Source organism: Melospiza georgiana, chromosome Z, assembly GCF_028018845.1.
Source record: "Melospiza georgiana isolate bMelGeo1 chromosome Z, bMelGeo1.pri, whole genome shotgun sequence".
NCBI lineage: Eukaryota > Metazoa > Chordata > Aves > Passeriformes > Passerellidae > Melospiza > Melospiza georgiana.
This window is the reverse complement of record NC_080465.1, coordinates 28,016,978-28,031,574: the sequence shown is the minus strand read 5'-3', so window position 1 is coordinate 28,031,574 and position 14,597 is coordinate 28,016,978. Positions and strand designations below refer to the sequence as shown.

Below are 14,597 nucleotides of genomic sequence, written 5' to 3'. Positions count from 1 at the left end.
AGAAGATATGGAAAGCCCACCAGCAAAACAAGAAAAGCTGGAGTAACAGCAGAAAAATTTTATTAAGTTTCACTGTTATTCCTTTAACAAATTGCTGCACTAAAATCTTGCCAGGAAGACAGAAACAAAATTCTGTATCAAAACATATACCTAATGTGTTTTTGTTAATAGGAACTTCAGCTGAAGCATTTATTCAGATTTTCCTAGAAGTGTCTCTTCATCTAATGATAAAAATACATTATTTGTAGGGTTTTTAAAGGGATTTGAATGCTAAGGTTTTCTACTTTGAAATCATCTGCAAGAAAGGGTTTAAGAGACCGACAACACTGAACACTAGCCACAAGCAGAAAGACAGAGTTCAGTGCTGCTTCCAACCCATGTGCTTAGCTTTGGAGATATTTTTCCAGTCCTGTTCCATGGTGGAGAAAGAACTGGTGAGTGAAGTTGTTCCAATGGAGCAACAGGCAGGTTTTATACTGCATCCTCTATAGCAATGGTTGAAGAAGAAAGAAATCTTGAAGAATTCTCTTTTCTACTACAACATATAGTTAAATGTACTGTTCACATCATGAGACAAAAGTTACACAGCATGTTCTGCCGGGTTAGGAAGCTTTCTTCTTTTGAACAGACTGTGTAGAAAACCAAAAATAAAATATGTGGAGCTTTGGGATAGCACATGGTAGGATCAACAAAAGAAGGTTTCACGTTATACATGCAAAAATACCTGCTGGCCTAAAGTGCAACCATTACATTCTGCACATTATTTCATCATCATGGCACCTGTCAGCCTGACCCATACTAAAATGCTTTTAGTGCCATATCTCTCTGCTGTGTTTCTGGAATACCAGGAGCATACCAAATCAAAATAGTAAATAAGAAATGGGGTAGGGGTTGGCCTATGACTTCTAACTTCTGTCAAAACATCACATGCAGACATTCTGTTGATTCCAAGTAATCTTTTACACTGGTCAAAAAGACAAAGTTCAGATCATCTTCTAACAGAAAGTTTGTTTTGGAGTTAGTGGTTCAAAGAGTGTTTTCAGAGCAGATAAGTCCACTATTTGCCCCCCCTCCCCCCTTTTTTGGTAAAATAATGGTCCTTAAATAAGAAATTAACTTACACTATTATGTAAACACAAAGTCTTCAACCAAACTTTCCATAAACATTGCACTCAACAGCACAGCAAAAAGAGAAAAAATACTGGATAAAGGCACAAGATTGGATTGTATGAAAGCTTCACCTTTTATTGTTTTGATAATACTGTGATCCCACTGAAACATAGCAACCCAAATGATTATACGGAATTATTAGGCTATATAAATAATTACCATTTTATGGAGGTGGGGAGAAATCAGATTGTGGAAAAAAAGTGTGATGATTTTCTATAAGCCTGAGAACTTCTCAGTACAAGGATTGGAATAATATAGGAAGGCCAAAAAAATAAACAGCTCGATTTGACAGATCTTGGAGATTTGCCCTTTAATATAAAGAGCTCTTGGGGATTATTCCCACTTGCACTGGTGCATGGGCCAGTCTTGAGCCTTAAAGGTGACACCTTTTCTAATTGATATGAAATGTTAGTTGCTTGGATGGCGCCAGCTGAAACTGGAGCCAGTGACCTTTCACCAAAGGGCACAATGCAGCCACTGAGGAGGGCAGTGGGTAAAAGTGCTGTGGGGGCTGACAGCAGACCCTGTGACAAATCCACCTTCCAGCTCTGCACTGGCAGGAGGGAGAACTCTGGAAAGGGGGATATGGAAGGAGATTGCTAAGTAGTTTTCCCACTGGTGGCTAGACAGAGATGTTTTTCAAATATGGCCTTACATATTACTGATTAGAAGATAAACCCATCTCACAATAGATAAATTGCTAAGTATGAAATGTCAGCCCACAGGCAAAACCAAACCACTGAGTACTGACCCAGCAGGCACGGACAGTATTGACTTTCCTCCTATAACCTTTACATGCTGTCAGAAGGGTGTATTAAAAATAGATATATGCAGTCCAGGATTCCTGTAAAGATTGAGGGCAGAATACAGACAAGGAATTCTGGTAAGCAGGCAAAAATCACTGCTGTGGATTCTGTCTGCTGAGTCATGACAACAGACCACCGAGGCACTGTAGTCCAAACTGACTACTGCCGGCACTCTCACAGCCTTTTAAGGGCTCAGGTCCCTGAAAGTTGTCTCCACTAGCAAAGCCTCATTAGAATTGACATTTTCAGTAGAAACTAGGCCATTCAGTCCTTGACAGAAACATCCTGTCCCATCAGTTTGGAGAACAGATGCATATGTACAACTGTCTAAGGTTTGCCCGTATTACACCAAATGCCCCAGCATGACGTGTCAGAACGAGGGTCCTCAGGTTTTTGTCTGTCTGAGCCCTCACAGAGTATGCCCTTGCACCCTGGATTTCAGCTTCCCCATACCTCTCTCTTGTTTCACAAGAAGAACCATGCTCAGTCAGGCCATCTGCACTGATACAGGCAGGTTTGTAGCTCATGGCACCCCTAGACAGGACCTCCCAGACCATGAACTGAGTCAACGTACGGTGGCAGTTCACCCACAGAAACACCCACACGATCCTTACTTTGAGTTTGGGGAAGGCAAGTGGGCAGTGAGAAATATCAAAGATTTGCTGATTTTAATAGACTCAAAAACTGCATCCACACAGTGCTGGACAGCCCATCCAGCTCCCAAGCACTAGCATGCTCTCACCAGCAGCATGCCCTGAGTGAGCACATTAAATGTCAGTATGCTTTGGGGGGATCTTTGCACCTCCCAAAATAACACAAAGAACATCTGGTGGAGGTTGCTAGCAATACAAAAGTTCATGTTTTCATCAAGTAAGGAGGTTACTTTTGGCAAAGATAGTCAGATAGTCATCACAGAAGAATCTGTGTATGTACGAGCTGTCTACACATACTCTTTATCCCATTACAACCCCTCCACACTAACATGTCATTTTCCATCCTTGTGTAACTGGATCTGATAGAGTCTAACATCATGTGTCAGAATTAACATATGCTACTGCCCATGTTTCACAGACATTAATTCTCCATCAGAGTAACCCCAGACTTAAGTTCAGTGAACAACTGCTGCAGTGTAGACACTGGTCAGGAAAGGTCACTCACTGTAAGAGGCTGCTGAGTCTTCTTCCCAGGACTTTTAAAAGAGGACAGAGTTAGCTGTATTCTGATAGTCTGTAATTTGTCTGAGAAAGGAGAGATTCTTTCCCCTAGATATTGAATGCACCACAGTATTTCCTTGCAGCACATGTGGCTCTTCTGTAATCACAAATGATAAATGAAAAAGAAAACATATTTTTCCATTGCTTTAATTTTAATGCTTCCTTTTATGCAATCTTTTAATGCCTTTCATTGCACAATGCAGTTGCACAAGATTTCACTTTAAAAAAATCTTATGAAAATACGGCTCATTTGCTCTTTTGCTACAGAAGTCAGACAGCTCAATCTCACAGTACTGCAGCATATTCTTTGGTTCAGCTGTAAGACATTTTATCCCCTGTGCACAGTGAATTCAGCAAGCTTTGTTTACTTAGCTGAATGTTTCTTGACTATCTCAAGGTACTCCTTCACATCATCAGGAGACCCCAAGACAACAGGCACTCTTTGGTGGATATCCTCAGGCACTATATCTAGTACAGCTTGATGACCAGTTGTAGCTATGCCCCCAGCCTTCTCAATAACAAAAGCCATAGGATTGCATTCGTAGAGCAGTCTCAGCTAGAAGACAAAAAGTCAAAATTGCAGAAGTCAGGCCAGGCAATGCCAAAAAACATGACATGCAAATATATTTGGCATACAATCTTAAACCAATCAATATTCTAAGTACTCTTTATTGCATATAAACATTGATGCAACAATGAAATTGTGTGGATTTTCCTTTCAAAAACACAGTGAATGCTGGATTTTCCCCAATCTGAGCGCTTTCTCCATAGCCCATGTTGGCATTGTGCTATCTACAGAGAGATAAAGCTTGTATGTTAAGACACAACTGTTAATGAGGCAGACCCACATAGAACTGTGTGAAAATAAAAACATGAGCTCTGAGCTTGCCGCTAGGTTTCTCTAATGAATAACTGTATCTTATCTGCAACCTGAGGCAATATTTTACGGAGAATTACAAAACAGATCAAAGGTCTTTGCTGAATAAACAGTCCCCTTGTCAGCCTGTAAGTGCGTGATCTTCCCTGACTGACCATTGTCCTGGCAGATGCAGCCAGGCACAGTTCCTCCAGATGACGTCCACACACAAGATGCAGATGGTTTTCTCTTCTCCCAGTGGGTCAACTACATTTAGGCTTCTTACAAACTACCTTGTGCTAGAAATCTCTGGGTAATGTGGATTCTTTGCTTTGTAATGTTCTACTCAGCTGGGACCAGAACCACCAGTTTTAGCTGATATGGTGCAGGGGAGCCTGTTTGAGCAGCCCACCCCTGGTATGTTCCAGTGGATATGTTTGCAGGCAAAGAAAGAGAAGTGACTGCAGTTGAAACGGGTGAGTAGCAGAATAGAATAGGTGTCTGACAACAGGCTGCTGTCCCTTGTGACAGCGTGCAAGGGATGGCCATATCCCCATACACAAGAAATACAAGCTACCAAGTTACAGACCACAGGCTCTGTAATCAAAATATTGATCTTGATAGTGAAATGCCTAGGTAATGAAATATTTTCTATAACTGGGCTTATTCAGGCTTACCTTTCCTTTGGGACTTTTGGAGTTAGCAGGATACAGAAAGATTCCTCCATACACTAGTGTGCGATGCACATCTGCCACCATAGATCCTACGTACCTCCCACCATATGGTGAACTGCCATCCTACAGAAAAACATTCCAATAAAAGTAACTGGACAGCACACCAGGTCAACCTCCCCCACATGCCCCTTTAGCAGTCCTAGCATCTTTCATCTCCATGTCATGCTTCATTGATAATACTCAAAGTAGTTTTGCAGAGTGTGTCAGTATCCTCTTCATTTCCTAACTAGGAAAATCCAAGGAAAAGGAGTGACAGAAGACTTCAGCATAGATAAGCAGTAGTACCAAAACCAGAAAATGTATCCCAACTCTCCACTGGCTCTAACACTTGGAAAACACTACTTTTCCAGTAGCAAAAACTCAAGTGCTAGGAATTTATACTGGGCCTTGTCTTTTCTAGCAGAAAAATAATCAAGGAGCAAAAGAAGTGATCTTTAATACTTCTTCCAACCATTTTTGCCAGCTTCTGCAATTTTTTGTTAAGAATAAGTTAATAGTTGACTTCTGATGTTACTTCCTTATTCTGCTCCCTGGACTACATTTTAACATCTACATAAACAACAGCTTAAGCCTGGAAAGATAAATGATGAAAACATCAATCCTCTTTCAAAGCAAGATCAGGAAGTCAAGATGGGACACCAACACCTGACAAGAGTAGGTGTTCACGTGTCATTGCCAGTGTAATAACTTCAGTGATGAAATGTGTAAGTAAGAGTGCCTTCATGGGCACTCCTTGGAGCTTTGGGCCTCCTGACACCAGGAAGTAGCACAAACACAAAGCAGGCCTTGAAACTTCACTAGATTTTCAAGAGAGAGGCTCTCTGAGGACACAGCTCATGTTACCAGTGCACAATGACCCACTGCCATCTCCATGCTGCTCTCCAGCCACTCAGATGTCGCAGTGAGGAAGCAGCAATGCAACACGTATTGATCAAATTTCTTCATCACCAGACAAGATTTTCTCTCTACTTGATTACCAAATGCCCAGTTTTGCCTCCAGCACCATTACTCAGATCCTCATTCAGGAAAAAAGATTTGAAAAAAGATTCAAACAAAGAAAAAAAGGAAGAAAATAAAAAAATGCAAAAGAGGCGCAGTGCAGTATTGGAGAATGCTGAAATATCTGGTTATATCAACTGTTGCTCGCATTAGCAATCGTACATCAAGTTATATTTTAAATAGATAGGAAAGGAAAACAAGCTCTGAACAGTTCATGAGAGAATGAGTGATTGATGAGGTGGAAATCATTAATGGTGTTTGTCATCAGAGAGTTTCTCTGAAACAGGATCTTTTACCTCAGGGAATTTCTTCTTTTTGAGATACTCTGTGATGGCAGGATCAAAATATTTAGCATAGCCTTCATTGAGACTGTAGATATTTCCCTTCTTTTTGATTTTCACATCTCTTTCCACCAAAATAAATTCTCCAATTGCCTATCAATAAGAAAGAAAAATATTTGTTAACATTAATTGCTCACTTATTTGCAAACCAAGGCAAAATCCAATAACATGCACAATTTAATAAAAACTTACTACCACTGTCAATTTTTTAAATAATTCAGTACCTACCAAAAAAAGTAGTCTTTGCAGTCTACATGCAAGGTATTTTGTTTATACACAAACAGAGAGAGCATGAATCCTGTCATCATACAAGCTTCCTCATACTACCATTCCAAGCATTCTCTATTTTCTACACCCAAAAAATGCTACTTGTAAATTCCTTTATCTCTCCATTATTCAGTTAGACTTCGAACAATATAAGTAGTTTCAGAACTCCTGGGAGTTTGGAAATTGAGAGTGCTGGCTGAACCATGCATAAACATCTTCAAATTGCTGCAGATACTCCAGTAGTTCTTTTTTGCTTGGGCCAACAGGAAGTGTGTGACCAAGGGCTGGTCTGTTTAGTTTTCTCTAAAGTAATTTTCCAAGTTAGTGCTAAGAGCAAATGAAATAACATTCATGCATACTCAAAGTCAGATCTGTTACTTGAATAAAGTCAAAAACACATGCATCTATTTAAGCTGCTACTAAACAGAGAGTACAAAGTTATATTTCCTGCAGCTTGATCAGTGCAGGTCATAAAAATTTAAGACGAGCAGGTGGCACCCTGACTGATCACAAAGAAACAGGCCTCTAAAGCAAACTACTTTCTGCTGTGATCAACATGACTTTTGTTTTAAAACTCACGGCAAATGCATGCTAGAAGGCCACATCACCCATACACATCACTTACTCTTTTACATATCATGGTGGGATCTCAAAATACAGAAAGATGGTTAAATATTTATGCTCCTCTGGTTTACTAAGGTCCTAGCATTAAGGAAAAGACAAATAAGACTTAAAGAGTATTTTGTACGGCAGAAAACTGCTTATTTTAAATATCACATGGTTGCACATGCTGTGTATTTGCTCTGCTGACTCGGCTGTCTTCCTGTTGTTCAGTCACACATGGCACCTCTGCATCAGGCAGGTGGAATGCAAGTCTCGTGACTTTATTGCTGGTGGGTTATAAGTACAAGTACATCTGTACTCCATTTATTCACGCTACCTTGAAAACTGCTCCTTTTGTTGATTTTCCTGGGGTCAGACAGTTCTTATAGACAGTACCTGTCAATCCCTAACACAGAAACAAAGAAAGAGAAGATATACTCACCGGATCCAGCATGAAACAGTTGACACCTCCAGCAGAAGTTGCCAGCACCAGCATGGTGGCACTCCCATAGAGTGCATAGCCAGCTGCCACGAGATTGCGTCCAGGCTGCAAAGCATCTTTCGCAGAAGGTTCATCAGGAGACACCTAGAACAAGAAAGAGTATGGTCAATTTTACTTCATTTCTACTGCTGGTACATGACAGGACTCTGGGATAGGGACAGTCTTCTGCTCTATATCCATGCCATGTGGTGGCACAAATGTTTCCATGATCCTCAACTAAGATTCCTACTGGATGCACTAATACAAATTATACATAGGATACAAACACATCGATCTAGAAGTGCACTTCTAACTAAGCCTAGCAGGAATGCAGGAAGCAGGAAAGGATTAAGGAGATAATAAAGAGCTATGCACCTCCTTGTAAGTGATGATGAACACAGCTCAGAGGAAAACTCAGAGGCACAGTTGAAAAGAAATGAAACGTGACTCATGGAGTTCAAAGTTGATCAAAAGTACTTGGGATTTTTTTATTTTCTTTTGCTTCACACAAAAATGAATTTGAAAATAGCTACTTTGGGATATATGACAACATACAAAAGATGACTAAAATGGACAGTTGGGTGTGTTTTATCTGATTTGCTTTTTCCCCCATGTTGTGACCTGTAAGTCTGGTATTTCAACCTCCTTCAGACTGCGTTTCTGCCTTTCAGAGTGAATTAGACACTTCAAATGCATATGACATGTTTCAGCTCTGGTTTGTTTTTGAAGCCTGTCCTCAGGCCAACAGAACTATTAGCACAGAGAACAAGAAAACCTGAAAGCACATTCCCCAAGTAGATGACAACCACCTGGTATTTTGCCTCAACACAAATATTCATGAAACTTAAGACATGATCTTTTCCAAGGGGTAATTTCATTAGCTGGCTAATTAAATATTAGCTAGGCTTCCATGTACACATAGGTTCTTCTTCTTCTAAGAGACTAATTCAAATTCAAATTCATGTGTCTGTGAAATACCAGATCTAACTTAATGCTGGCCCTGAGTCTCTTTCGCAAACAAGTTTAGTTAGATTTTATTGTCTTCCCATGTAATTTTATTTCACCAAAAGCTGCACAATAATAGTTTTTCCTATCCTACATGAAAGAATTTTACCTTTTTATAAATTGCAAAGATGGTCCCAATGGAAACAAGACAGTCAATGTTCGACGAACCATCTAGAGGGTCTATGCAGACTATGTATTTACCCTAAAAAACACAAAAAAAGAGAACTAGATTAGTGACAGCATTTATCCACTTCCTCCAAATAAAAACATTTCAGTAGGTAAATTTTCTCAGAGACTTACACAGCAATATAAGCTAAAACACCTTTATCGATTATGAAGGAACCAAATTCAAATGTCAGCAATTCTTTGGCCCAGATTTCAGCCCTTAATTACAACCGTGATTTGTGCCAAACCAGAGGAGAAGGTAAGAAATCTTTAAAGTACATCACAGATGATAACACAGGAAAAGTGAAGTTTTCTCATACACTTTTTAATGTGACAAAAAAAAAAGGAAAACTTTTATTGGTTTAGTTTCATCTCTGTAATTGAAGTCAATCCTCTCATATCCACCGTCTAGGCTAGGCTGCACTTTCTCTTTGGTTACAACATGTCTTTCTGAATAGTAAGGATTAAAAAACAAAACGAAGATCAGTCTTTTTCATGTAGAGCTAAAAACCATATTTTACCTCTACCTATAGAGGTACTAAAAAGCTCTTTAATGGCTGCCATGCCTAAACTATAAATTTTCCTTAATCTGTGCTCTGAAATGGCCAGGTACTACTTTAGACAGACTGATCTTACCCTGGGTTTTGGGGGATCAAAAAGAAATCTCTACCTTATTGCTGGATTAAGGAATCCAGTAGGATTCCTTAATATAGGAAATTGACAGTACAGGGAAAAGCTGAACTAACTGTACCTTTTAAATATTTTGTTCTCCCATAATTTTATTCATACTTGTCTTAATAATAGTATGTAACAACAGTGTTCATTTGTTTTTCTTGGATTTTATCCTGCATGTCAGAAATTTAAATTTAAGTTCAGCAATGCTCTACTCTGCAAGTAGGAATTCCTGGTATGCATTGATGAAAGCAGTGTATTGGCTCACATTTAGTTTAGAAAAGCATTAATTCTTAGACTCCCTCAGTGACCTTTGAGAATATTTGTTCAGATCTAAGGAAATCCAATGCCTAGAAAATAAATTTTGAAGATTTCTTAACAGGGAGAGAAAGAACTGCTTAAACAAAGCAAGCCTCATTATATTTTGTAAACTATGTTTTTGCTGATTGTTTTGACTAAATTTTTACTCAGGTTTTTACATGATCAGAATTTTAGCTGGGAAATAGAAACTATCCCACAACAAGCAAAGGCAGACTTGTGAATATAAAGAATAATAAATGTAAAAAATGCTCGTTTTTTCATTGTTGCTGAGTCTTTCACAGCCTTCAAGGAGAATTTTCATCAATTAAAGACCTCGAGATTTGACCTGCAGAGAACAGCTCATCAGTGTCCCACTTCAAAAGGGCTTGACTGACTCAGAGCATAGTTCCAGAGATCAGATGGGGATGAATGAAATGCTTTCCCCACAATAAGAAAAAGGTGGAAGAAAAAGAAGGTGGGGAGGAACAACACCTAGAAAATAAATAAAACCAATAAACATCAGTCTGGAGAGCAGAAATGATAGAAAGAACCAATGTTGACTAACACTCTCTCCACGCATCACCTCCACCTTCATTTCCCAGTTTAGGAAAGTACCTGTTTTCTGAAACTTTTAGTTCAGTTTTACGTCTTTAGATGTGGAGCAGTACACCTGTACAGGCTGATCTGAAATCAAGCAGGGAGAACTTTTAAAGTTACTAACCTGTTTTTCAGTTTCCACTATCACAGCATCTTTGTTTTCTTCGGACACAATAACACATGTACTGAAGGATGACTTGAGCATGTTAATCACCAGGTCATTGGAAAGAATATCCAGCTTTTTTACTTGATCTCCAGTCACGTTGGTAGACCCAGCAATTCCATAGCTAGAGCAATTGCAAGAGAGAGCATTTCATGAGAACGGAGCACTGCATCTTCTAAAGGGTTCTGTTTGTTACACCAGTAAAACCTCCTGTAAACATCCTGCATTTTCAAATGACACAGCAGCTCTCTAAACCTCTTTTACATTTACTGGCCAGTGAATTCTTGCTGAGATATGTTATCATTAGCTGTGTTTGCATACCTAGAAGTTGCTAAGAAATACAAAACAAGGAATTGCATTTCAACAGTTTGTTAACTATAGTTAAACACAGCCAGACCTGTAGGCTGAGTTACAACTGTGCTTTTTAATGAGCACTTAAGACCTATGTATTATTTCTGAATTCTAGGCTCTGCATACCCTAAAAGCTAGGAATTCATTTGAATATTTTATGTTTTAAAAGCATATGTATATATATACTTTAAAAATATGAATATATATATGTGAATCTGACCACACTAGTTATGCTATATCCTCTGTATGCAATATACTCCTGATGAGCAATATGACATGGAAATTGCAGCAGAAAAAGTCTGTTCAAGATAAATCAATCTATTAATGATTTAATGTTTTCAGTTTTGATTTGAAGTAAATGTCTCCTTGGGAAAAGAACTGAGAAACACAAATAAGAAATGCAAATAAAATGTTGCAAGCTAATCAGAATCAAACTATCTTGCATACGGAAATATCAGGAGACCTTATGATAAGTGATTACAGAGAACGGGGAAATTTAGCTCTTTGAAGGGGAAAACAATAGCCAGCTCAGCACACATTCAGATGACTCTTAGGTCTTTCAGCTACAGTTCATTGATTAGACTGAACACTGGTATTTCAGGTTTTAGGTAATAACACTGAACACATTACTTTAGCAATGCATTTCTTCAGTTTTATGCATGAGACAAAGATCTGGCATAACTCTATGTCTTTCTGTACCTCTGCTACAGGTAGAGAATATTTTTCTGCCACTGTGAAAGTGCTTTTAGAAAAGAAGTTACTTGGAACATTGTGCTTATGAGTGGAGGCACAGCAGCAGAACAGCTTCTGTACCTCATCTTTTGGGGAATCCTGGGAGGAGGAGATGAATCAGGTGTAGAACCTGCAGCTGGGAAGGGTCTGTATGTCTTCCACAGCTGTTCTGCACCTCCCATGCTGAGCAGCACTAAGCACATAGTTGAGTCTGAGGATGCTCAAAAGAAATGGATTGCAGTGATCCCTACTTGCTCACATTCCCTGACAGCAAAGCAAAATCTCACCACTGCTTATAAAATGCAGTTCTACAGCAGGAGATGTACTGTTCAAGGAGGCTTATGAGTCCAAAGCCTGTTACTCCAGCATTGATGGAGAGTGGAACACACCATGCAGGGGATCACAAGGCAAGTCTATGGGCACAGATACCAAACCTGTGGGCAGCTGCCAACAGACACACATGTACGACACTAAAGGAATAGGGTCCTAAGCTTACAAATCAGATTAGAGCTGGGACACCCTGGTCTCTATTGATAGATACAAGAGGCATATAAAAGGACTAGCACATCACAATTAAAAATTACTGCAGTTACATGCAGTCTGAAGTCAAAACAGAAAAATAGCTCAAACATACATAAGGAGTATTTTTGCCTTTTTTCTTAATATATTTTCCTCTGAATAGCTTGTTCATTTTCTCTTTACAACATTTTCCATTAAGTAATGAAGTAGTTGATGTCTAAAGCCTTGACCAGCACACAACGGGGCATATGAAGACACTTAGTAATTTACTTAGTAAGTAAAATACTTATGAGGAGTAGCTACCTACAAGTAGTTTCAGGGATTTTGCATTTCAAGAGTTCCAAATTCCTTCTGATGCATCTCCAGAACAACATCCTTCTCACTGGCTGATTACAGACACTACTGTTCCTAACCAGTGCACTTTCTAAAAGCCTTAGATATCCAAAATTTCATAAAGAAAGTCTAGTTGCTATGATGCACTACGGAAAAAAAAAACCACTCTGAATTTGATTTGACACCTCAAAGGATAAAATGATGCTTTGTTATTAAGCAATATTCAATGAGCAATAATTCAGCCTTATTTTGCTAGGCTTTGTCTTTCAGTATATTTGGTCTTATGCCTTCAGGCACCTGCACCTACTGAAAGTATTAACTAAGTTCTAATATCAGCAGGCATTTCACAAAGACTGGGCATCTTACACTGTTGAAAAGTCAAAGGACCTGTGTCACTTGAAAAAAATCAAGAAACCAAGATACTAAAGGAGTTACCTCCACCTCTGTGCGAGAGGATGGGTTGACGCAACCCTATTGACAGGCTTTTCTGGTGAAAGAAATACCCATTCCCATCCTCATCCCAATATCCACCACCCCGGAGGCACCAGGATGCCCTGGACCCGCGGGGATGCGGAAAGGCTGGGGGCGCATCCCGGGACTCACAGGTTGGCAATGCCCGCTTTGCGGACAGCGGTGGAGATGGCTTTGATGGCCGTGCAGAGCGAGTTGAGGAGCTGCGTGAACTCCCCGGTGCCCTTCGCCCGCCTGCCCTCCTCCATCACGAAGCGGGTCATGGTGATGACATTGGTGTCGAAGGTGGAGCGGTCCGTCATGGTGGCGGCGGTGCGAGTGCGGCCGCGGCCGCCGGCTCTGCCACTTGTGCCGCTTGCCTCCGCGGGGCGGGCCGGGCCGGGCCGGGCCGGGGCGGGGCGGGGCGGGACAGGCCGGCCCCGCCACCGCCGGGGCTGACCGTGAGCAAAGCGATCCCACCCCTCCCTCCCACCGACATCCTGAAATATCCGCCCTGGGAAATCCCCGCCGCCGCACCCTTTTTTTTTTTTTTTTTTTTTAACCAGATCTTGTCTCATACATTGTGCGGGGAGAAGCGAGGGGGATGCTCGGGGCACTCGTTATGTGAAGTCACGGCAAGGAGTCGGTCGAGACGTGACGGGTGCTGGGAGTTCTGTTCTAGTGGTCGCACTTCAACGCTAACGGTCCTGAAATTGTGCCCCAAAATTCATAAGTCAGCTTGGTTTCACCACTTGATTGCAACACTCTGTGTGTGTGATTGTAGATTGTAGCGAACTGCACACGGCCTACAGAGCAAGGTCAGTATCTTCTGCTGCACAGGAATGCTCTCATCCTGACTCTTCAGTACAGGAAAACCACATATTCAGTAACCGATTCCATCAAGTATTAACTTACTCAGTTTACAGAGGTCATGTTAACCCCACCTGTCCCAGCCTTATCCAACACCATAAAAAAGCTGCAAGGAAAAAGTCCCTGGCAGCTGGACCCAATGAGACTTGTATAAAAAACTATCCAAACCTGTTCAATAGAAAGACATAGGCTGAGTCCCACTTCAAAAGCTAGAAGTTAAAGCACCTCACACAAATACTGCTGCAAGAGAATCGAGATCCTCCTGAATCTCGTTTCTTTTGGTTCTAGCCTTTCTGATTTTGCAGCAAAATCAAGCAATATGTTTTGCTGCTTATGTTTAATCAGAAAAATCCAAGCAGTAGTAAAGGAAACCAGGTTTGTCTAACACCTGACCCTAAATACACCCTTTTACATGATAATTTGAAAAACACAAACCTGAATACAAGTGTACTACTCAGATTTTTTGTACTAGATATTATTTTATATTCATATTATCTAAGAAGATGAATATTAAAAAATATTTTTCAATAGAATACATTCATGAGTTGAACAAGCACAGTCTCAAATCCTAAGTTGAAACAAAAAATTGAAATAATTCTAAATAGTGTCAAACACAGGGCAAAAGTCTACAAGATGCACATCTTTGCATATATGTACATTCTATCTTCATGCAAAGTACATTGCATATCTACGCGTTAAATACGTGGAAGGCATGCATAAATGTCTTCTCCTAAAAGTGTAAACAACTTTGGCCTAATTTGCCCATGCCCAGTATTACAGACACTCCTGAAGATATTAGATATGAGTAATAGTGCTTTTCTGAACAAGACATTTTAGTCTTTGGCAAGTGGTCAACAGCCCAGTATCATAAAGATTTTCTTTTAGAGGCAGGTGAGTTTGGGAAAATTTACAAAACATAGAAATTACCTCATTCTTTAAGGGTAGGCAATAATCTAGAGCAGCTATTGC

General features: G+C 40.1%; 1 protein-coding gene across 1 annotated transcript; it reads right to left on the bottom strand.

Moving 5' to 3' along the window:
* Window positions 1-3,323: 3,323 nt before the first annotated feature.
* On the bottom strand, window positions 3,324-13,095 carry LOC131095681 (fructose-1,6-bisphosphatase 1). The gene is made up of 7 exons (XM_058043717.1): window positions 12,912-13,095; window positions 10,335-10,497; window positions 8,586-8,678; window positions 7,433-7,576; window positions 6,076-6,213; window positions 4,724-4,843; window positions 3,324-3,746 (listed from the first exon to the last, which is right to left on the bottom strand). Exons 1-7 carry the CDS (start codon window positions 13,079-13,081, stop codon window positions 3,555-3,557), a joined length of 1,020 nt encoding a protein of 339 aa, XP_057899700.1. The 5' UTR covers window positions 13,082-13,095; the 3' UTR covers window positions 3,324-3,554.
* Between the last annotated feature and the right edge of the window lie 1,502 nt (window positions 13,096-14,597).